Source organism: Adiantum capillus-veneris, chromosome 9, assembly GCF_014529385.1.
Source record: "Adiantum capillus-veneris isolate H3 chromosome 9, ASM1452938v2, whole genome shotgun sequence".
NCBI classification, from domain to species: Eukaryota; Viridiplantae; Streptophyta; class Polypodiopsida; order Polypodiales; family Pteridaceae; genus Adiantum; species Adiantum capillus-veneris.
In genome coordinates this window covers 143,646,473-143,670,058 of record NC_140939.1, presented here as the reverse complement: position 1 = coordinate 143,670,058, position 23,586 = coordinate 143,646,473, and the positions used below count along the sequence as shown (strand labels likewise).

Sequence of the window (23,586 nt, the reverse complement as noted above, 5' to 3'; positions counted from 1 at the left end):
TGCGTGCGTCGGACTGTAGACATGAAAAAGCTACAAGGCAAGGTGCATCCATGTGGGCACATCCCTCTTCTTTTGAGTATGATGTTGTTGCAACGGGTGGTGGGGGCAAGGAGCACATGCTTGCTTGTGGTCTGCGTCTCTCGGTCTATATGTTAACGATGGCGGTGCTGGAACGAGCCATCTAGCAGAAGGGAGGAGTGCTCACGACGGTTGTAAGAACATTCTTTCTTAAGAAAATGGCAAAGACAAAGGTGGGGGATAGTGCTATTACAGGTACATTCGTTTCGGATCGAGCAAGGACGGTGGTGGGACAAAAGGTATGAAGGAGGTTGGGAGCTCTACAATGAGCTAGAGGAATTGGAGGGGAAGAGAGGGAGGTTGCACTAGATGCATATGGGCGTGACGATGATGCAGGAAGCCCTCTTCTTTGTCCAGCCCTTTTCCATGTTCCGCACTATCTCCCCTCTCTTTGCACATATCTCATGTTAAGGGTAGCCCTCCAATACAAACTTTGAGGGCATTTTCTTCTTGGAGATGTCATTCTCGAAGCTCCGTTTTTACACAAGTCTCCACTTTGGACTCGCACCTCGAGCATGACAAGACGTGCTTTGAGGTCACGGTTTTCTTCCAAAACTTGATCAAGAGCTGCCTGAAGTTGCCCGGTGTGATCCGTTTTGCTTGGAGCTGCCAAAAGGGCAGCAAGCTTGGCCGAAGGATTTTTGGGGTGTTGATTGCCCTTGAACATCATGTTGAAAATCGGTGGTGTGATTGCACTCTGTGCTAAGGCCAATCAATAAGGCAGAGTATGACTCTTTATGTCAAAGAAAGTCTATTGTGGGGCACTAGTCTGCTGCCAATTATCTGTAGACCCTAATTGTCGTTGTACAGTAGCGCAATAGGTCAGCAGATCCATCTTGAGCGCCACACAGGCGACTGCGGCTGCAAACAATGCAGGGTTAAGTGCTCGAGAAGAGGGGAGGGGCAGAGCTGGTGGTAATACCCCCCCACAAGGATGCCCTTCGCCCAGGGGGAGGCTTTCTCACCTGCGTAGGGTTTGAAAGAGAGAGAGAGAGAGAGAGAGAGAGAGAGAGAGAGAGAGAGAGAGAGAGAGAGAGAGAGAGAGAGAGAGAGAGAGAGAGAGAGCTAAAGAAGAAAGCTATAGTCATGGTCCCTAGGTGGCATGTCCCCCTCTACTTCATCCTTGATGTTGAGGATGGGGCTCAATCACACCGCATAAGACAAGATGGGCCCATGTCATATAAATATTCACTCGGATTTTGGTTCGCTCGGAAAATGTCGCTGGGTGTATGGTAAGACTCGATTTAGTCGAGAAATTGTGAGATTAATAGTGTGCTTCACAGATAATGCAATTAATGCATGAGCATGCGCATCTTTAACATCCCAACAAGTCTGCTCTGTTGTAGGCAAAACAGCTCTAGCAGCAGCAATCCTGTCACCAAAACCTGCAACATCCTCAACAGTGCCTACATCCACAGGATTATGACGTACATCAATGCCCTACACAACATTCCAAATGCCCTTTGACACAAGAACATGTTGCATCATGTAAACCCACATTGGATAATTGTCCCCGTTCAATCTATCCTCAACAACAAACATCTTGAACACATTTGTGTTGTTGTTAGCCATGGCGAGTGCTTGCACCTAATGTGAAAACTGCCTGAAAAGAGGAGAAATGAAGCGGGATTAACACATGCTATATAGAACAACCTGAAGAAGACTGTAAGAGACCTGTTATGCAAAAAATAGCATTGACAAAAAATTTGCACAAAAGGACAAAATTGCCTACGCAATACTACTTGTAGTGAAAATGGAGGCTGAAATGAGCCCTAATCTATTTTGAGCATACCAAACTCTTTGAGCCGACCCGAAGTATTTGTTGATCTGCTGACACTCACCATAATCTGAGAAAGTGAGCATGATTGTGTTGGCGATTATAACTTATCCAACCTGGCTGCCTGCCTTGTAAGCAGGACCCTAACTACTTGTTCTTCCATGTGAAACCAATTTCTTGAGAGCTGTCCAACAGATGATCAAGTAGCACCTTGGTGCTTTCTCATTATCATTTATAGCCTGACCCAAACAATTAATCTTGTCTCAAATATCTTCAACCATGTTAAAATCTCCTACAAGGAGGCAGGGGTTAGGAAGGTTTTTAATTTCTTGGCAGGTCGTGGCCCTATCAATAATGGATTTGAAGCAGAAGTTGAAACAACAGTAAAGTTAAAGGGCTATCAGAGTGTAACAACTACCCAACTTCAATCAGTAGGTTTGAACTCTTTGGTCACAAGGTTGACATATTTTACATCAATCCCAATGGCAACACCTCCTCTTTCTTGAGGATGATTTGTACAAAACCATTTATAGCCACTTCCTAATCTTTTAAGATTGGTTATCAGGTTGGGACCTAAGACTTTAACCTCCTGCAAGCAAATAACATCAGGTCGAAGGTTAGTGTCAATGAGCCAATTCTTTTATGACATATGCCCTTGCTGTATTTGAAAGTCCTTTACAGTTAAGGCTAAATCCTTTGGAGGGAGGGCACTTCATGTTTTAATGTACTTTCAATATTTAGCCACAATTGAAGCTCTTGTGGGGTCCTTTGAAGACTCCTTCTTCCTCTTAGATTTCAATGCAATTGGGGTAGGGAGTCTTTCCTCTTTTGCTTGAGTCATCAGGATGTCCAAAGACTGAATAGGATCCTCAAGAATTTGGGCTTTAGTTTCTTCATCTTGAGCTGTCAATTGCTCAAAAAAGGTGGCTCCACTTGAGGCCTGAAGGCTGGGAGGTTGAGAGTTGGGAATGGATTCACCTTCACTAATCAGAAGAGGGGACATTTATGGCATCATTTTCGATGTTTCTCGGACTAGACAGAGGATCCTCTGTGTCCCTATTTCCATTGGAGATAAGTTCTTTAGTTGAAGGAGCTTGCTTACTGTTTTCACCACTTGGGCCCGCTTCATCCTTCTCTCCCTCATGATATGAGGGAATGTCATATTAGAAAGGGTCACAGACATCCGCTAGCAGTGAGCTAAAGCTATTTTTATTCATGTTCGAAGTTCCTAGATCCCTTGTTGTTTTTAACTATGTTTCTTTTTTAGACTGGCTGAAAGCTCTCAAAATTTTTCTAACAAGGTTCTTCACTATTCTCATAGGGCTTGAGATCAGGACAATCTTTTAAGTGTCCTTGCTTCATGCAATGGAAGCAGACATTAGGAAAATTCTTATAGGCTGCTCTTTGCAAGTGCAGGAGTCTTCCAATTGGGTCTCTAATAGGTACCTCTATCTACAATTTCTCATTCAATTCAATTTCACATTCCATTTGGATTTACCTCCCCCCCCCCCCCCCCCCCCCCCAAGCCCTCTGGACTAAAACTCTGCCTATAAAAGCCCCAATCTGTTTTAACTAGGCATAAAAGTCTATATGGAAAATCCACCCAAACTGGGGGTGTGAAGGGCTTTGAGCCCCTAGGGCTAAAACCTTTATACCAATTAAAGACTGATAAGGGGGTGTTTCTGATCAACCATTGTCCCTGACTCCACATTTGAAGGGCAGCATTTCCATCCTCACATAAATACAAATAATAATTATTTGGCAAGTATTGCACTTGCAACACTTCAATGTTCCTATTTTCCCAGTTTTGAGACATCCAATATTTGAGGGTTTCCAAAGAGGGCCTCACCCCATGGGAAAAGACCTATGACAATTGTCTCTTGAAGTTGCACATGCCATTGTTCAAATTCTTAGATAGGAATGATGACTCCTTCTTTAATAGTTTTCGACTCAGAGTGAATGCATAGGGGCTTGCATGTAATGGAATTTGCCTATTCAATTTGAGAATAGCGGAATTTAATGAGAGTACTTTCAAGAAATGATTTTGTGAGCATAGATGGTAGACATAATTAAAGATAGCAACATAATCATAGCAATTAGTTAACTTGGTATAGACAATAGTTTTGCAAGAGAGAGAGTTTAGAGAACATGACAACAATTGAGGACCGGATTTATGTGGAGCCGGTCCCCCCTCCAATAGGCATTTGTATTATGATTTCTCCCATAAAGAGAGACTTGTTACAATACAGTCTTTGTGTTCCTTGTGACCTAGGTGATGCCATGAAGATGGAAGGCTTCATGCACCACAAACATAACATAAACTTGAAGAAAGCTTTAACTATCCCAAGCCTCAGTCCCAAGACCTCAAACACCTTCGAAGGTGGAGAGAGCTAGCAGGGAATGAGGGTAGGGAAGAGGAAGAAGAAACATTTCGTAGGAGAAAGAATTAGTTCCTCACTTATCATACTCTTGTTGCTAGCATACATAATAGCATAGTAATGAAGAAGAAGGAGATGGAAAGCTTAAGCATTGAAGCATGGCTCTTGGTTGGATTTACACTCCATAGCCAAGAGTGTTGGTGTAGGCTCTCAACCTCTACTTGCTTGGAGAGGGAGCTCTTGCATAGCACACAATGAGAGTGATTGTGAGTGTGTGTGGGTGAGTATACCCCTCAAGCAAGGCCCTAGCTAGCTTGGGTCGACCCCCCCTTGTAGCTCATGCTTGAAGCTCATTGGACCCCTCCAGGCCTAGCCAATCACAAGCAGGATCCATTACAAGCAACATGGGTAGCCTTGGGACAAGTGTCCCCCTTTCCCCTTTGAGAGAGAGGACTTGATAAATGAAAAATCAATTAGATAATTCAAGTAATCTATCATTGGACCCCTTTGAAGCTTAGCCAATAGGCTTCAAGCAACACATGAAGGTAACATGGGTAGGGGCCTGACATGTGTCCTTGCTGCCTCTTCAAGTTGGGGCTTCCCTTGTGTGTGTGAGTGGGTGTTCTCTCTCTAGCTCCTAGGAAAAGGGCTCGCCCCCCCTCTTGTAGGAATGATTTTGACTTTAGGTGATCAAGCACCTTACTCATCAAGCATGACAAAACACTTGAACTAGGGGGTGTTCCCACAAGCATCTCAGGCAAGCTTCTCAAGGCACCTCAAGTACCTTAATCATGCAGCAAGTCAAGCACCTCAAGCATGGAGCCAGTCAAGCACCTCAAGCATCTTAATCAAGAACCTCAAGCATGACAAACACCTCAAGCATGAAAAGCACCTCAAGCAGGACAAGCACCTCGAGCTTGGGCCGGGTTCCCACCTCAAGCTCAGCCCTAGCTTACTTAAGGTCAAAGGACTTTTTACATACATTTATTGGAGGTCTTCAATGAAGCTAACCCTAAGATCTTATGCTCCATTGGTTAGCCTTGCTCTTTGATAGACCATCTCCCTTTTGGGCCCCTTTACCATTGGCCCCGTGTTGAGATAGATCTATAAGCACACACCTATATCTTAACACTTGTTCCCGTTTATTCTCCCATATTAAGTGATCAATTTAATATGAGAAAATCATTTGGGTTAGTTAGATATTAGATTTTATGACATTACCTCTCTCTTGAAATCATAGTCGTCCTCGACTATGAGGTAGAATAGATAAAGTCTTAGTCATTAGTCAATCGTACTTAGCGGGTAAAGGATCCCTTTTTACCCTACGACATCTTTCCAAGATGGATGACTAATCCATTTGGTGTTTGGGAGACATAGCTGCCGCAAGCATGTCTGCTCTTTTAGTCCATTTCATTCTCCCATAGTAGAGTGACAAATTCTACTTGGTGTTTGAGAGACGTCGTCATCACAAACATGATTCTAAGCATGCATACTAGTTAAATTTGTGCACAATTAAAAAGAGGACTAGTCATATAAGACAAAAACATGAGTTATTTAAAAGAAATTTGCACATTTGCTTACTCTAATGTAGCATTGTAAGCATTGACAAGGTTCATACTATCCTTAAGTTGTACTCCTTACATCCATTTAGCGGTGGTCGGTTCGTAGAATAAATGGAGTCCCCAATAGGTAGTGCTTCCATGTGTCTAGGGCATGTAGAACAGCTAAAAGCTCTTTCTCATAAATGCCCAAGACTCGTTCATCACCATTGAGCCTTCGGCTCTCATATGCTATGGCATGCCCTTCTTGAAGCAAAACCGCTCCAAGGCAATCACCACAAGCATCACATTGGACTTCAAATGGCTTTGAGAGATCCGGAAGCACGAGGACTGGTTGGGAAGTAAGCTTCTCTTTGAGTTTTTCACAAGCATTTTGCTCCTTAGCAGTCCATACAAACTTAACATTCTTCTTGGTTAAGTCGTGTAGTGGTCCTGCTACTTGAGAGAATTTTGCTATGAAGCGTCTATAGTATGCACACATACCAATAAAGCTTCTTAGCTCATGTAGATTCCTTGGGTTAGGCCATGATTTTATTACCTCTAACTTTGATGGATCCATACGAATACCATCGTGAGAGATAATATGGCCTAGGTATTGAATCTCTTGAAGGAAGAATTCACTTTTCTTTTGGTTGAGAAAAAGTTTGTTCTCCCTCAAGGCTTGAAAAATCACTTGGAGATGTTGCTTATGTTCCTCCAAAGACTTGGAGTAGATGATGATATCATCGAAGAAAACTCCAGTGAATTTTCGATATGGTCTAAACATTTTCTCCATCAAACGATTGAACGTAGCTGGTGCATTAGTCAAGCCAAAAGGCATGACTAGATATTCATAAAGACCAAATGTTGTGCGAAACGCGGTCTTTAAGATATCCTCATCCACTATCCTTATTTGATGATAGCCACTCTTAAGGTCAATCCTACTGAAGTAGGTAGAGCCTTGTAGCTTATCAAACAGATCTTCTACCCGAGGTACAGGAAATCTGTTTTTGATAGTGATATGGTTTAGTGCTCGATAGTCCACACACATACGGTATGTACCATCTTTCTTTTGCACTAAAAGGACTGGAGAACAAAAGGGAGAGGAACTAGGCCTCACCATCCCTTTGTCTACCAGCTCTTGTACTTGCCTCATGATCTCCTCTTGTTGAGCTTGTGAGACTCGATAAGGAGGTTTGTTAGGCGGTGAGCTTCCTGGAAGGAGCTCAATACGATGGTCATCATCCCCTCGTTTTGGAGGTAGGTCCATAGGGATATCATCGATGAACACATCTTGGAATCCTTTTAGAAAAGTAGACAAGTCTAACTCTTCTTGATTCCTATCATTTTCATTTGATGAAACATTATTAGCTTTTAGAGACTCTTTGATATAAATCATGTACGCAGAAACTGAGCTCTTCATTGATTTATCAAAAGAAAGAGGATTTACAAGTGGAATAGTGCGACCACGCTCACTAGCATCTATATACATGTTCTTTCCCCTGTAGGTGAAGTAAATTCTCCTTTCAGGGAACTTCATGTTGGCAGCCATGCGATCAAACCATGGTGCCCCTAGGATAACATCCTGATGTTGGAGGGGAGAGATGAAGAAGTCTTCTTTGTCGACATAGCTTTGGACATGAAGCCTCAACTTCCCAATCAAGGGAGTAACGGAGGCTTGTTGTCCCTTGAAAGCTGCATCAGCTGTTACTATATCTCCCATCTCAAAAGCTTGAATGCCCAACTTGGTGGCCAACTCTATTGATATGAAGTTGAGAGTAGAGCCAGGGTCAACAAGATGAGGGCATCATGCTCTCTTACCTTTCCCCAAGCATAGGAGAGTGATGATCCTTTGCAATGAGCATCCTCTTTTGGAGCTTCGATGGTGGAAGCCCTAGGAGTCTCATTGCGAGTATTCTTCTTGGGGCAAGAACAATAGCCATGTCCTTGCTCCCCACACTTGAAACACTTATGGTCCTTGCGAAAAGCTTCAAGCTCTTCAGGAGAGAGTTTGTTTTTACCTTTGTAAACTCCCTTCTCCTTGGACCGATTGTTGTTGTTGTTGTTGTTGGAAGTGCCTTGGGAATTATTTTGAGCATTGGATTTCCCCTTTGCATCATTTTTATCTTTGTTTTCCATGGGCTTGACATTACGTCTAGCCCCTTGATGGAAATTGATGCGTGAAGCAACCATGGTGTGGTGGATTACTTCGGTAATAGTACCGGGCCGTTGAGAATTGATATATTCGGCCATCTCTTCAGGTAATCCCGCACAGAATTGCTGTCTTTGCTCGGCAAAGTCTATCTTTTGAAAGACAGTAGCTTTGAGATGTAAATCCCAAAACTTATCTACATACTTGTTGATAGACTCATGAGAGAGGAGCTTCAAGCCGCGCCATTCGGTAAGAACTTTATCTTTAGTATCGCTTGGAAGAAATTGCTTCATGATGGAAACTCGTAGAGTTTTCCATGTCTTTGGGGCTTCTCCATTGCCACGGAGGCTAGCCCACCATTGACGAGCTGATTTTTGGAAGTGCATAGCTACATGGCGTAGCTTGGAGGACTCTGTGAAGCCCTCGTCCCCAAAGGCCGCATCAAATTGCTGGATGAAGGCCAACACTTTGTCGGTAGCACCAAAGGTGCCATCGTAGGTGAGAAAAGAGATACTCTTTCCTCCCTCCTTGAACTTCTTTAGCTTTTGTGACCTTCGCCATGCAGGAAATGATTTGCGATGTCCTCCCCTCTTGTATTCTCTAGGAGAATAGCCATAACTTTCATCGGAAGAGAAGGAAGGTGAAGAAGAAGGAGAAGAGGGTGACCTCTTCCTAGCCCTTTTCTTCCTTTGTTTCCTCTCTTGCCTTTGAGAGTGATGAGGAGAAGGACTATGGGTTGCTCTTTTCCTCTTGGGAGGAGTAGGCGATCGTCTAGACCGCCTTCTTCGTGGAGCCACATCTTCAGAAGAACTTAGACTTTCATTGCTTTCTTTCTCTTTGGATTCCTCCTCTCGAATGGGAGAGAGTCTTCTTTTGGGGGTCTCTTCAAGAGGCCTCCTAAGCTCTCTCTCCTCTTGGAGAGGAAGGGAAATTCCATAGGCACGAAGTTGTTGAGTAACTTCGGCTTGCAAGGTAGGGTTGCCCATAGCTTGTTGCAACCTAGTCACAAGATAATTCACAAACATGGGAGCATCATCATTAGCACCTTCATGTGCAAAGTCAAAGCTATCAATGTTCATTCTACTCTCTTGATTATTGTCATCCATGTTAACAAAATTTTATGTATGTACTTAGTGTATGCTTTGGCAATTCAAAACCTTAGTTGCCACTCCTCTTAGCCTTTGAAAATCGGCTCTTAAGTATCTACACCCACGGCTCAAAGTGGTTAATTATAGAGAGTAGAGGAGTAGGTCTAACATAGCAGAGTTGCCAAGGGCTAGCTCCTTTCGGACTTCTTATGGCTCAATAATGGTAAAGCCGTAGGCAAGTCTAAAAAGACTCCATTATTAAGTCCAAAGCTCCCGAGGTGTGCACCATCCCCCACATAGTGGGCTTAACAAAACCGATATTAGATCCCAGTTCCACTTACTCTATTATAATTAACAACATCAACCATTTATAGGCTACTTAAGGACCTCTCTTCTTAAGCAAGAAAAGAGAAACCAAATGCTCTGATACCAATGTAATGGAATTTGCCTATTCAATTTGAGAATAGCGGAATTTAATGAGAGTACTTTCAAGAAATGATTTTGTGAGCATAGCGGGTAGACATAATTAAAGATAGCAACATAATCATAGCAATTAGTTAACTTGACATAGACAATACTTTTGCAAGAGAGAGAGTTTAGAGAACATGACAACAATTGAGGACCGGATTTATGTGGAGCCGGTCCCCCCTCCAATAGGCATTTGTATTATGATTTCTCCCATAAAGAGAGACTTGTTACAATACAGTCTTTGTGTTCCTTGTGACCTAGGTGATGCCATGAAGATGGAAGGCTTCATGCACCACAAACATAACATAAACTTGAAGAAAGCTTTAACTATCCCAAGCCTCAGTCCCAAGACCTCAAACACCTTCGAAGGTGGAGAGAGCTAGCAGGGAATGAGGGTAGGGAAGAGGAAGAAGAAACATTTCGTAGGAGAAAGAATTAGTTCCTCACTTATCATACTCTTGTTGCTAGCATACATAATAGCATAGTAATGAAGAAGAAGGAGATGGCAAGCTTAAGCATTGAAGCATGGCTCTTGGTTGGATTTGCACTCCATAGCCAAGAGTGTTGGTGTAGGCTCTCAACCTCTACTTGCTTGGAGAGGGAGCTCTTGCACTTTGCATAGCACACAATGAGAGTGATTGTGAATGTGTGTGGGTGAGTATACCCCTCAAGCAAGGCCCTAGCTAGCTTGGGTCGACCCCCCCTTGTAGCTCATGCTTGAAGCTCATTGGACCCCTCCAGGCCTAGCCAATCACAAGCAGGATCCATTACAAGCAACATGGGTAGCCTTGGGACAAGTGTCCCCCTTTCCCCTTTGAGAGAGAGGACTTGATAAATGAAAAATCAATTAGATAATTCAAGTAATCTATCATTGGACCCCTTTGAAGCTTAGCCAATAGGCTTCAAGCAACACATGAAGGTAACATGGGTAGGGGCCTGACATGTGTCCTTGCTGCCTCTTCAAGTTGGGGCTTCCCTTGTGTGTGAGAGTGGGTGTTCTCTCTCTAGCTCCTAGGAAAAGGGCTCGCCCCCCCTCTTGTAGGAATGATTTTGACTTTAGGTGATCAAGCACCTTACTCATCAAGCATGACAAAGCACTTGAACTAGGGGGTGTTCCCACAAGCATCTCAGGCAAGCTTCTCAAGGCACCTCAAGTACCTTAATCATGCAGCAAGTCAAGCACCTCAAGCATGGAGCCAGTCAAGCACCTCAAGCATCTTAATCAAGAACCTCAAGCATGAAAAGCACCTCAAGCAGGACAAGCACCTCGAGCTTGGGCCGGGTTCCCACCTCAAGCTCAGCCCTAGCTTACTTAAGGTCAAAGGACTTTTTACATACATTTATTGGAGGTCTTCAATGAAGCTAACCCTAAGGTCTTATGCTCCATTGGTTAGCCTTGCTCTTTGATAGACCATCTCCCTTTTGGGCCCCTTTACCATTGGCCCCGTGTTGAGATAGATCTATAAGCACACACCTATATCTTAACACTTGTTCCCGTTTATTCTCCCATATTAAGTGATCAATTTAATATGAGAAAATCATTTGGGTTAGTTAGATATTAGATTTTATGACATTGCACAGCTTCCACCATTGATCTCAAGGGTGTCATCGCAACTACCGCAACATAAGAAGACTGTTGTGGTAGTGAGAAATTTGAAGCACTTCTAGGGTTCATGTTGTGGACCCTGACTGGAACAGGGGGTTGGAGTCAAAGACATTAGCCAGTTGAGGGGGTTGACTAGAGATGGTTGAGGTGGTAGTTTTGCCGCCCTATGCCATTTATGAGGGCGTCTTGAAGCTCCATATCCCTCCCTCCTCAACGGGGGAGGGGGAAGTTGGCTAGTAGTTAGCAAACTTAGGATGAGCACTGTATGTTGATACTCTCAAGGCGATGACGACAATTGGATGTGAGAGGCCTTTGCATCACATTCACTTCCACTCCTCTCACGCACTCTATGCCTCATGACTCTTGCAACGTGATCCTACCAAGAAAGAATTGTTGATGCTATATTGCATAACATTATCTTGGAAAATGTAGAAACACTAATGTGAGGCTTAATACATGGAGTGTTGATACAAGCGTGTGCACTAGTGTTGTAGTGGTTCTCTCCATTCATGTCCTGCTTTGCAAGCTCTTTTAAACATTTTGCCACACGTGAAAGCTCTTAAGTGTGTATTCAATTTCTCTTGTTTGTCTTCAACGTCGTATCACAGTGAATGTGATAGTTTTCTCCATTCAAGTCATGTTTTGCAAGCTCTTTTAAACATTCTATCACATGTGAAAGCTCTTAAGTGTGTATTCAATTTCTCTCGTTTGTCTTCAACGTCGTATCACAGTGAATGTGATACTGAAAATTTTACTTTTTCATAAAACTCTGGAATAATTCAATGCACATAGTAGACCCATAGACACTCGAGCTTTGAGAGCCTTCACATAGACCCGACAATGGTGTTTTAAGAGGGCCTTTTAAGTTAAGAAAAGAAGTCACATAGACCTCCACCACCACATTAAATAATGTGCACACCTTGCCTCAGGATTATTTGACACCACTTGTGTTAGGTGGGATCAATGGTCGCTATCGAATTGGGGCGGCGGGATTGGTTTTGCGCCGTCCGATGGCGAATTAATCCTCAAGTGATCGCCATGTGATCACAATCGAAGTGAACCCCAAGGAAACTCAATGTGAACATCAAGTGATCGCCAAGTAATCCCCGTGTGATTCCCAATTGTGATGTGATCACCCTGTGAACCTACCTATTCCAAAGTGATCACTGTGTGACCCCAACCATTCTAAAGTGATGTCCAAGTGATCATAGTGTGACCCCAACCATTCCAAAGTGATCTTCAAGTGAACACCGTATGATCCGCACCCCGTCACTTTTGACATATCATACTGTATTCTCACCCTTTTTTCAAGTTGCGCACGATAGCTTAATGGGAGCTCTGATGTCTCTAGTGTGGGAGGTGGTGGGTTCAAAATCATTGGGGCAAACCGGTCGAAATCTTTTTATTCTTGGAAATAATCCCACCTGACAAAGTGGTGTCAAATAGTTCAGTGGCACACCTTGGAGCAAGTCAACTCCTATCAAAAGTTTTCTTTTTGTCCTCATTTGGCAGCTCCGATAGGACCCCACCTATCCACCTGCTAGGAGATGATTGGACCCCACCTATCTACCTGCTAGGAGATCAATGAACACCTATGAGAATGCACAACCTTCAAAAGGTCAGCCTTCCAATTCGGAAGCCCTCCATTTTGGAAGGCCTATGTGCAGGCGCTCTTAAGGTTCCATCATCGATGGCTCTCTGCACTTCACCACCGCAAGCAGCTACAGCTCCCGCTCGCAATTCCCTCAATACTGCGAATGTTAGTCGAAAAGCGTGGAGCCGTCAGGTGGGCGCTGTCTTCTCGGCACGGCGAAGCGCGCCCATTCTACGGGTTCGGGCCAGCACAGGTCATTTTTTATGTTCCAAGCTTTGAAATAGAATTGTGTGTGTGTGTGTGTTCTCTTTCATACGCTGTGTGCAGAAGCGCAGATTCCATATACTCTCTTTAGCACTCACCCCTATGCATGTAATTCCTCGTGATGGCTTGTTTTCCCAAGCTGAAATTCATTTGCTTGCTTTGTGCGTCAATGCTGACATTACAAGATGTCTCAACATGGTTTTATTTGAATCGCCTTGCTACCGTTGTTTTTCACATCCACAATGTGGCGAAGAAAGGTTGTTTTCTGAGAATGGTTTGTGTGCTGTGCGTCCACACGCTTCTGCCTCTAAATTGTTAGAACGCTTTTCATTGGTTTAATCTTTGTGGCTGGTGGTGGTCATGTGTCATCATGGAGCAGATGCCATAGATGAGCCCGAGAGAGATACTCTTGTAGCAGAATTTATGCGCTACGTGAATGCTTCGAATCAATCTTGGCCAAACGAGGGAAGAAAGCCTACGGCTCTTATGCCCCCAAACACAGTTGTCAAAGTGCAGGTATGTCACCCACAAAAAAACTTATAAGCACATCAAGTTGGGTGAAAGATAAGGATGCGCACACACGCGCGCGCACGCGCACACACACACACACACACACACATCGAACCCTCCCCTCTAAGACCCTAGTCCTCACCACTCCATGTTGCTACCCTCCATGCCCGTGTTAGATTTTTGGAGGTCATCTCTTGGGTTTCCGGGTCTGGTTCTAGTGAGTGAGGGCTTCTTTGTGGCTGTGCACGGCCTTGTGAGGCTTTTCTAGATTCTATGATGTGTAGGGTTTTCTAGATTTTGTTCAAGTTGACCATTTGTTGGCCGTTGTGTTGGGTGTCCAATTTTTGACCCGACTTTTCATTTATCTCACATTTTATAGGTAATGGGGTTTGAGATGTGGGTCAAGCCTTTTCCTTGGACCCCTATGTAGGGGACAGGGGGTGCCCCTAGTCTGGCATGTGTTGTACAAGGCCTTGTACCTCTCTTGTGATTGTAGAGTTGCCCTTGCAAGGCTTGTCCACTCTCTCCCTCCATGTTCTCTCTCTCTCTCTCTCTCTCTCTCTCTCTCTCTCTCTCACACACACACACACACACACACACACACACACACACACACACGCGCGTGCGCGTGCACGTGCGCCCATTTTAAGTGGGGGAACCTGGCCGGACTTAAGCGTGGTTGTAAACTCCATTGAATTGTAACGGCGGGGCAGTAGGCGGCTGAGCACGCGCAAAAGTTTTTTTTTTCTTTTTTGAAGCCAACAGGGTGCCTGCTGCTCCCGCCTGCCCGAAGGGTTGCCCGTTGGCCCGCGTTGCCCGGCATATACTGCCCCCGCCTGCCTGTGCTGCTCGGCTCCGTAAGCACCCCATCCCGCGGCTAAGGCCTGCAGGGATCTACCCACTTGGAGGAGCCATTCCCACGGTGCAGTCACACACCATTGACCGTTAGCAAACCCGCCTTCCCACGGGGCAAAGGTTTTAAGATTGAAGGGTGTTCCTACCTGCATCATCAATAGAACCACTTGTTAAGGGCATGCTCCCATAGCTAGCCAACAATAGAAGATCAAACAACACCAAAGATTAAAGCAAAGGCAAGCTCCCCATCGAGCGTTCAAAAGAATTTTTCGAGCTTCAAAGGGTTCCTCTTCATTGTAGTTTGGAGTTTTGATAGTTGTGAAGGGGTGCTTCTTGTGAGAGAAGAGTGACTTCACACGCACCACGTGCCAACAGAAAAGAACAGACTGAACAAACTTTTAGCACTTCAATAACAACTGAACTACAAGAGAGAGAGAGCACACGCGACACGGAGTGGCGGAATTCCACCCTAGAGAGTTCTGGCCCCAAACCTTGGCGTCCCTTTCGGTATTTCTTTATATTACTTGAACTCTGTACAACGCCGATACTCCATTCTCTGCACCTTCTCCAGGAAGCATGCCAGAGAATGAGCCCTTGGCTCATCTTTAAAGGCCCTTGACCATAAAAAGTAGTTACATGAAAATCTTTCAAACTTAGAAGCAATTGGTCTAAAAGCATCTTGTCCAAAAGTTGCCAGCGCAAATTACAGAAATCCGTATAGTGCCACGTTAGCACCTGTCAACGCAAATTACGAAAATCCGTACACTTCCACGTCAGCACCTGTCTGTGCAAAATCCGGATGTCCATACAGTTGCCACGTCAGCATGTCATCATAAAATGCGGGATTCTGTACAGCTCTGCCACGTAATCAATCTTTATGCAATTCTCCTGCTGCTTCTTTTTAGGGTTTAGTCCCCTCGACCGGGATCTGAAGGTTGGCTCTGTTCTTCAGTGGCTTGACACATCAACAATTTGTGACATTCCCCCCTTCTTGAAAGAAAGTAATCGTCTACGATTATAGCATATCTGCAAAACAACTCAAGCTAGCTCAAAAATTTTCGAGAGTCAGTCCGAGGGACAATCAGTTTTCTCATTCCAAATCAGAGCTCTTGATTTCTTGGGTCGTTGACTTCCCAGAAGAATCTCTTTTAATAAGGAGTCTCATTGTCAGATTGGAACTCTTGATATCTTGGGTCGTTGACTTCCCAGAAGTATCTCATCCAATAAGGAATATTTAGTGGTTGGCACATCACAATGCAACACAATTGCTCACATATGCATGCTAGAAGACATAGAAACATTAAGTCGCTGATGAACACTTCTCCCGCATAACCTAACAAGGTCCGGGCCGAGAGATTGTGACAAACATGGACACCCCAAGTCTAGAATCTGTTGCGACACCAGAGAGCATCACTTAAAATACTTCACAACTTTAAAATCACGGTTCAATTTGAGACGACACGGCCCGGCGTAGTAAGACTGGCGCCCCTTTCGGTATTTCTTTTTATATTAATCTTTGAGCAAAGTACAAAAGCAACCGGCCCGCGGGTGCTCGCTCTCAGACTTTGCGTCCAGATGCTCTGAGAAGTGAGCCCCCTTAAGTCACTTATAAAGGTTTTACAAGGGTTGCTAGAAGCAGAGCCTCAAAAGCATTAAACTTCAAAAGCCATGTCTCCCAATTTCCAAAAGCTAGCGCTGCCAAAAGCAGCCCACGGAAATCGAAGAAATCGCGGACATCGATACAGTTTGCCACATCAGCAGCTAGTGCGTTTTACGACAGTTCGTACAACAACCACGTCAGCATGCTCTTCGCTTCTTATTAATGGCACCTAGGCTCCTCTGTAAAGGTCCACAAGTTGGACATGCCACGTCATCAGTTTGTGACATACCCCTCTTTTGAAAGAATTGTAATCGCCCTCGATTACACATGCAAAATAGATAGAGGCCATAAACCAATTCAATAGACACTGACTCTTAAGTACCGACGCACTAGACACGACACATCTAGCACTTGTACAAAGACGACAATCACATCACAAGACATCACAAGACATCATACGACAGCACAGGACATCACATGACAAATCAATCACAGAAAAAGAAAAATTCATTCTAAATCTCAGACGATGACTGGAGGGTGGGAGTGGCTAATAAGTCTTGGGTCAAGTCCCAAAGATACTTCAAAATCAATTCTTCAATATCAATTTCCAAAAATTGTGCCCAAGTGCTCTGTCTCCTCTTTGATAGGACTGGTGTGCTTTGAGAAAAGCACATGCCTGATGCTCTGATACCACCGTCACAAACTTGAACACCCCAAGTCTAGAATCTGTCGCGACACCAGAGAGAATTACTTAAAATACATCACAACTTTAAAATCACAGTTCAATTCGAGACGACACGGCTCGTCGTATTTCCGTGCCCAGAGGTATTGGCCCCAAAGACTGGCGCCCTTGTCGGTATTTCTTTTTATATTAATCTTTGAGCAAAATACAACTGGTCCGCGGGTGCTCGCTCTCAGACTCTGTGTCCAGATACTCTGAGAAATGAGTCCATTTGGGTCACTTATAAAGGTTTTACAAGGGTTGCTAAAAGAAGAGCCCTAAAAGAACTAAACTTCAAAAGCAATGTCTCCCAAAAGCTAGCGTTGCCAAAAGCAGCCAACGGAAATTGTGGAAATTGAAGAAATCGTGGAAATTGATACAATTTTGCCACGTCAGCAGCGAGTGCATTTTACGGTAGTCCGTATAGCAACCATGTCATCATGCTCTTTGCTTATTATTAATGGCACCTAAGCCCCTCGTCAAAGGTCCATAAGTTGGACATGCCACGTCATCAGTTTGTGACACAGAGATTCAACGACTCCCTCATCACTCCTCCTGCAAATAACCTAAAAAGGTCCGGGCTATGAGTTCAGAGGACTAGTTTAACCAAACGCTCCCTAAACCGCAGCCTAGGTTGCTTGGAGGTTCAAGCATACAACCAAACGCTCCCTAGATATCCCGTCTGCGTTGTTTGGAGGTTTTCTAGCATACAACGAAATGCTCTCTAGATATCCCTTCTGCGTCGTTCCAAGGTTCAAACAATACCAAAACAACATTTCTCACTACTCGACCCGGCAGTATAATCACCAATCATTGACTACTATTAAAACTAGAGTCAAACATTTCAAATCGGCACCAAGACAGGTTCAAAATAGATACTATCTATTTCAAACAATCCTAACATGGTCACCAAACAAGTTCAAACAGAACTTAAACTTAAAAGGCAATCTCGACATCAGTTAAGCTCGAAAAGTCGACTGACTTTTCATCCTGAAACCTGCACCAAAAATTAGGGTTAGATTCCTTCCATAAGGTCGTAGCCGACCACAGCATGGTCCATCAACTCTTAGATAGATAATGTTCCTTTGGTGGTGATGGTAGCCCCAAGACATAGCAGTCACACCGGACCTCCAAGGTTATCAGCTCGAGAAGAGGCACCTACTGAGAGATGTCGAGAAATTTCAAGTTATAATCTGCTAGGGTTTCCATGGCAAGCATTTCAAGATACCCCACTCTGCTAGAAGTTGCACTCTGAGGGAAGATGTCAGAAACCATATAACTTCGGGCAAAAATTTTCTTGAAAGCTTGCCAATTCTTGGAGTGTGCGGCTTGGTAGCTATAGACTTCCACCACTGCATGGCACTGTATCTGAAAAAACAAGCAGCTCAAAACAAATCTTGGATTTTTCTCGTGCAAGTGATCTTTATGGCTTATGCCCTGTAAGAGAGAGCGATGAAGACGGGAGCGCGCTTGATGCGCAATGAAGTAAGGGTGGGAGTGCCTAATAAGTCCGGGGTCGGAGCACGAAGATTCTTCAAATAAAATTCCAGTAGCCTTGGGAAGCGCCGGTTTTCTCTGTCTTCTCTTTTGTAGGACCGGTATGATTTCAGAAAAGCACACGCCTGATGCTCTGTTACCACTGAACAAGATGGGCACCGCGTGCCATCGGAAAAGAGCAGACTGAACATACTTTTAGCACTCCAATAACAACTGAACTGAAAGAGAGAGAGCACACGGGACACGGAGTGGCGGAATTCCACCCCAGAGAGTACTGGCCCCAAACCTCGGCGCCCCTTTCGGTATTTCTTTATTTTACTTGATCTCTGTACAACGTCGATACTCAATCCTCTGCACCTTCTCCAAGAAGCACGCGAGAGAACGAGCCCTTGGCTCATATTTAAAGGCCCTTGGCCATAAAATGGAGTTACATGAAAATCTTTCAAACTCAAAAGCAACTGGTCCGAAAACATCTTGTCCAAAAGTTGCTAGCGCATATACAAAAATCCGTATAGTGCCACGTTAGCACCTGTTTGCACAAAACGCGGAAATCCGTACACCATCACGTCAGCACTTGTCAGCGCGAAATCCGGGCGTCCATACAATTGCCACGTCAGCATGTCAACATAAAATGCGGGATTTCCCTCGACCGGGATATGAAGGTTGGCTCCATTCTTCTTGAAGGGAGCGCTTGCAGGAGGAGATGGTAGCGATGGTGTTTTCTACAAATAACTAGCGTGAGAGAGAGAGGGAAAACGTACGCAGTGTTGGGTTGCGCGTTGAATTATCACATGCCTTTTTTGATGTTATGTTTTATTGTATAAGTGTACAAGTGTTAGGGTCACTTAAATGACCCTAGGGTTGGTTCACACCCAAAGAATAAGAATATGTACAAGGGTTGCCAGAGGGCCTTTAGACCCAACAACCTCCCACTCGAAGGCCCGATGTGGTACCTTTAAGTAACTCCCACTAAGTGTAAGCAATGCTGATGTGGTGTCTTAGCAGGACACTTAGTGAGAACATTTGTGGGGTTATCCTTTGTTTTGCCTTTGTCAGTGTGACAAGGCCATCATCCAGTACTTGGCGTATAAAATGGTACCTCACATCAATGTGTTTGGTATGAGCATGGAACATGGCATTGTTAGCCTGTCATACAACACTTTGACTATCATAACCAAGCACTGGAGCATGAGTTGGAAGACCAAAAGTCCTCACAAGACGGCCAAGTCAAATGGCTTCCTTTGAAGCCTCTGTGACTGAATTATATTCAGTCTTTGTAATGCTCAATGCAACAATCTTTTGCAATCTTGAACACCAAGAAATAGCTCCACTAGCTAATGTAAAGACTTAACCATTGGTAGATTTCCAAGTGTCAAGATCACCTGCCATGTCCAAATCAGAGAATCCCCGCACAGACAATGTACCCTTTCCATAACATATGCATGTGTCCTATGTACCTTGTAAGTACTTGAAAATGCTCTTCACTTCCTGCCAATGTGGTTTGCCATGGTAAGACATAAACTTGCAATATGCTGTTGCGTAGCAACCATGACATACATCAAAGAACCACAGGCTAATGCATAAGGAATACCTTTCATAGCATGGGCATTTGCATCATCTTTTGCGCAATCATGCTTGCTAAGCTTTGTGTGTGGAGGTAAGGACACACCAAGAGGCTTAGCATCAGCCGTATTAAATCTCTCGAGCACTTTCTTGATGTACTTGTCTTTAGAAAGGAATAAAAGACGTTTCTTTCTATCCCTTTCAATACGCGTACCCAAAATATGTTCAGCTGTACCCAAATCTTTCAAAGAGAAAGCTGAATTTAACTCCTTTTTCAAAGCATTGAAAGTTTCCTTATGCTTGCCTGCAATCAGCATATCATCCACATATAGGACAAGCACAATAAGACTACCATCAAGAGCCTTTTCAATGTAAAGGCAGTGATGTGGATGACTGCGTTTGAACCCATGGTTAAGCATGAAAGTATCAAACTTTTTGTACCACTGTCTAGGTGTAAGGATTCTAGGTACTAATCCTCAATTAAGTACTTAAACTCATGATTAAGGCTTAAGAAACTTGAATTGTACTCGAGACAAGACTTAGAAGACTGTGTTTGATTGCTTGAATGTGTGATACAAGGGCTCCTTATATAGGAGACGAATAGACACAAATGAAAAGACACGTCTCTTGGTGAAGAGACATGACTTTAGACGTAAAGACACATCCTTTCGGCGAAGAGCTGCAACCATTGGGCGAAGAGTCGCACCCGTAGAGCGAAGGGGTGTGACCAGTCATCGAAGGAGAGTGGCTTTTGGCTAAGAGACACGTCTCTTGGGCGAAGGGGTGTGACCATCCAAGCGCAGGGGTCCTCCTTGGCATGGCACTTCGCGTATTTGCAACTAGGAGTAGATGTATTGCTGTTAACATAGTCACAATCGTGACATTCCCTCCCATTTAAAATGAGAGCCCGTGTCAAAGAAACGACTTCTGATGTTAATAGAACTTTGGAAAAGCATTGAATCTTCAAAAATCTTCAATGTTTGAGTTATTGGAAACCTTTGTCTTGAACCTTTGCTTCTTGCGAAACCTTTTTTCTTTGACTGCTAAGTCCCATATCATTGCATTGTTCAAAGACTTTTTAGAGGAATCTGGGAGGTTGATCTTCAAAATCTTTCGTGTGATGTAAGCCTTCTAGTTCAAAATCTTCCAATAACTGTGAAATATTTGGGGAAGAGGAAATCTTCTCAAGGTACTCTTCAGATGGGGTAACTTCAACTTTATGAATCACTAGAGAGGATTTTGGCTTGAGACTGTAATCATCTTCCAATAATGAATCCCAAAATTCTTCAGAATCATCTTCAAAAACTGTAATTTCATGACTTGTAATTGGCATATCATCGTCCAGTAAAGAATCAAAGAATGCATAGTCGTCTTCAGACGCGGAATCTGCAACTATATCTTTATCTTTGTCTTCATCAATTGATTCAGGAGAAGTTAATGAATTAAAAAATTCATCAATAATAATATCTGCATTTGCATCGGGAATCATATTCTCTTCATAATCCACTGTATCATGTCGCTTGACTAGTACACGTGAGGCTTGAAGTACTCTTCCGCATGAGAAAGCCCGTGTAAAGTCAATTCACGTCCATCTTTGAACAAATTGATAGTATGTCCTCGAAAGCTAATTGCTGGATCATATTGAAATAACCAATGTTGACTAAGAACCATGTCGTAATAAGATAAAGGCATGACTTCAAAATCCAATTGATCTGCATATGTTTGAATCTCGAACTGCAACTGTCGAATTGTCTGATCACAAGTCAAAATTGATCCATTTGCTAATTCCACATCATATAAGTGAGATGTCTTCTGAGTTGGTAAGTCAAGCTGTTGAACTATCTGAGTACTGACGAAATTATTCGAGCATCCGCTGTCCACCAAAATATTGATGGAGCGACCATTGAGTGTTCCAAGAAGGCTCAAAACTTGCTTTGAGAGAGGCTCCAAAACTAAAGAATTGCACTGAGCATGCTTCATAAGAATACTCGTATCCTGTGAGACACGAATCGTATTGACCACAGATTTTCCTTTATCCTTAGCAGAATCTAGTCGTTCAAAATTCGATGATGTTTCCGCGTTGGAATTTCTTTTCAAATTAGACGGATTTGGTCTCTTTGGACATTGATACCATCTATGGTCACCACTGCAAATTGTACATAATCCTTTCTTCTTTGAAGTCGAAGATCCATTTGACGAAGAGCCTTGCTGAGTATTGGATTGCCGATCTTGAGAAAAATCACGTCCTTTACCACGATCAAGTGGAGGAACATGTGAAAAAGATCTGCTTTTAGATTGTCGATCTTAAGAATAGAACCTTGAAGTTAAATAAGGTTGCGTTGCTTGCTGTCTGAACTGAGACTGATGTTGCTGACTTTGGCTATAGTTGTCTCTGCGATTGTGCTGTGAAAAGCGAGCGCTATTGAAGATCTGTTACCAGGGAGAAAATTCCGTGTAGGGCGTCGATTATCGCCAAGACGCTCCACATAGGCAATTGCAGCATCCAACGTGGTAGGGTTGTATTTGTGCACATCGTCCTTCAGGTTGGGTTCGAGTCCGTTGATAAAGCTGTGAAGTTTATCAGAGGGACTAAGGGTCTCTATCTCCAGAGTTAGTCTTTGGAACTCTGTCATGTACGTGGCCAAGGAACCTGTCTGGCTGAGGCGGCGAAGAGAGGACCGGGCATGAAAATCCGCATTGGCAGGTTCGAACGCCTTGCGAATAGCACGTCGGAATTTATCCCAAGAAGGTGTGTGTTTACCATCAGCAACCCGTCGTTGCCACCAAAGAAATGCTGTCGTTGAGCAGAGAACTAGCAAGTGCAGCTTTTTTTACTCTCAACCAAGTCTGTGTTTGATAAGTAAACCTCCATTTTGAACAGCCATTGGTCCAGCACGCGCTTGTCGCGGCGACCATTGTACGGTTCTGGCATTTTAATATCAAGCTTCTTCTTCTGTGCAGCATTAAAATTTTTATAAAGTAATTGAAGTTCGCGATTGTCTACCTCTTCAGTTGGATCTGGTTCGTTTGGTTCATCCACTGAAGCTTCGGAAGAATGTGTTGAAGATGCTGCATTAGTAGTCCGAGAAACAGCAGGTCGATTCGAGAAGTGTTTTCCGTGTGCATCTCATCCAAGCGAGTGTGAAGTGATGCGAGGCTTATGGAAAGTGTGGTCATCTGCTCCTTGATAAGAGTAAGGGCATCGTTAGATTGACCACCTCCGTCCTGAGAATTCGGCATGGTTACGCCTCAAAGGGAATAACGAACAGGTGCGGGAGCAGGTTCTGTGAACAGGTTCTGGGACGGGAGCACTTGCGGAAGCTCCGTTATAGGGAGAGGATTCGCAGGTACGGCTTCTTTGGGATCTTCATCTATATATGAAAGATAAGGGTTGGGTACATGGAATTCCTTATCAGCCATGGGTGCAGTTCTGACTGTGCGAAGGAGAGAAGCAAAGATCCAATGCTGGAGGGGCGGAGAGGTGGGGCAGCGTGAGACTTTGGCATCGCTGGGTTTGTTTGTTTTTAAAAAAAAAATTCTTGTACGCTGCTGTTATTAACCCATAAGGTGCACAAGTGATTATTTTATGTGATTTTGGGGCAGGCCGGTCAAGTTTGGCTGGCCACTTAAAACATTAAGAGTGAAGTTTTTATATATAAATAAATTGACTTGTGTTGCTGTCTCTTTGACGTAAAAACACTCCAGCGTTTCAGCCCAGCGATTGACTCAGCCATCGCTTCAATTGTTTGGGGAATTTCAGCGCAAGCAACTTTCAGGGCCAGCGTAAAGAATTGCAGCACATGAGTGTGTGGAAAGGGTGCAGGGAAGGGGCACACTCTATGTGCAACCCTTAGTGAAGCAGTGTCACGTGACACATCCAGCCCTATGTGTCCGTGG

The 23,586-nt window shown here is 43.9% G+C and overlaps 1 protein-coding gene across 4 annotated transcripts in view; it reads left to right on the top strand.

Annotated features, from left to right (window-relative positions):
- Nucleotides 1–12,664: 12,664 nt before the first annotated feature.
- Nucleotides 12,665–23,586, top strand: part of LOC147451301 (uncharacterized) — an 84,864-nt gene continuing 73,942 nt past the window's right edge. For 3 of the 4 annotated variants that reach the window (XR_015189216.1, XR_015189217.1, XM_086520284.1), the window contains exons 1-2: nt 12,671–12,932; nt 13,323–13,459. Coding sequence is in view for 2 of the 4 variants with exons in the window: in XM_086520284.1 (XP_086376410.1) it covers nt 12,680–12,932; nt 13,323–13,459 (390 nt within the window). In the remaining 2 variants the exon portion in view is untranslated. Of the gene's footprint in view, nt 12,933–13,322; nt 13,460–23,586 lie in introns of all 4 variants that reach the window. The other variant, XM_086520283.1, reaches the window with a different exon arrangement.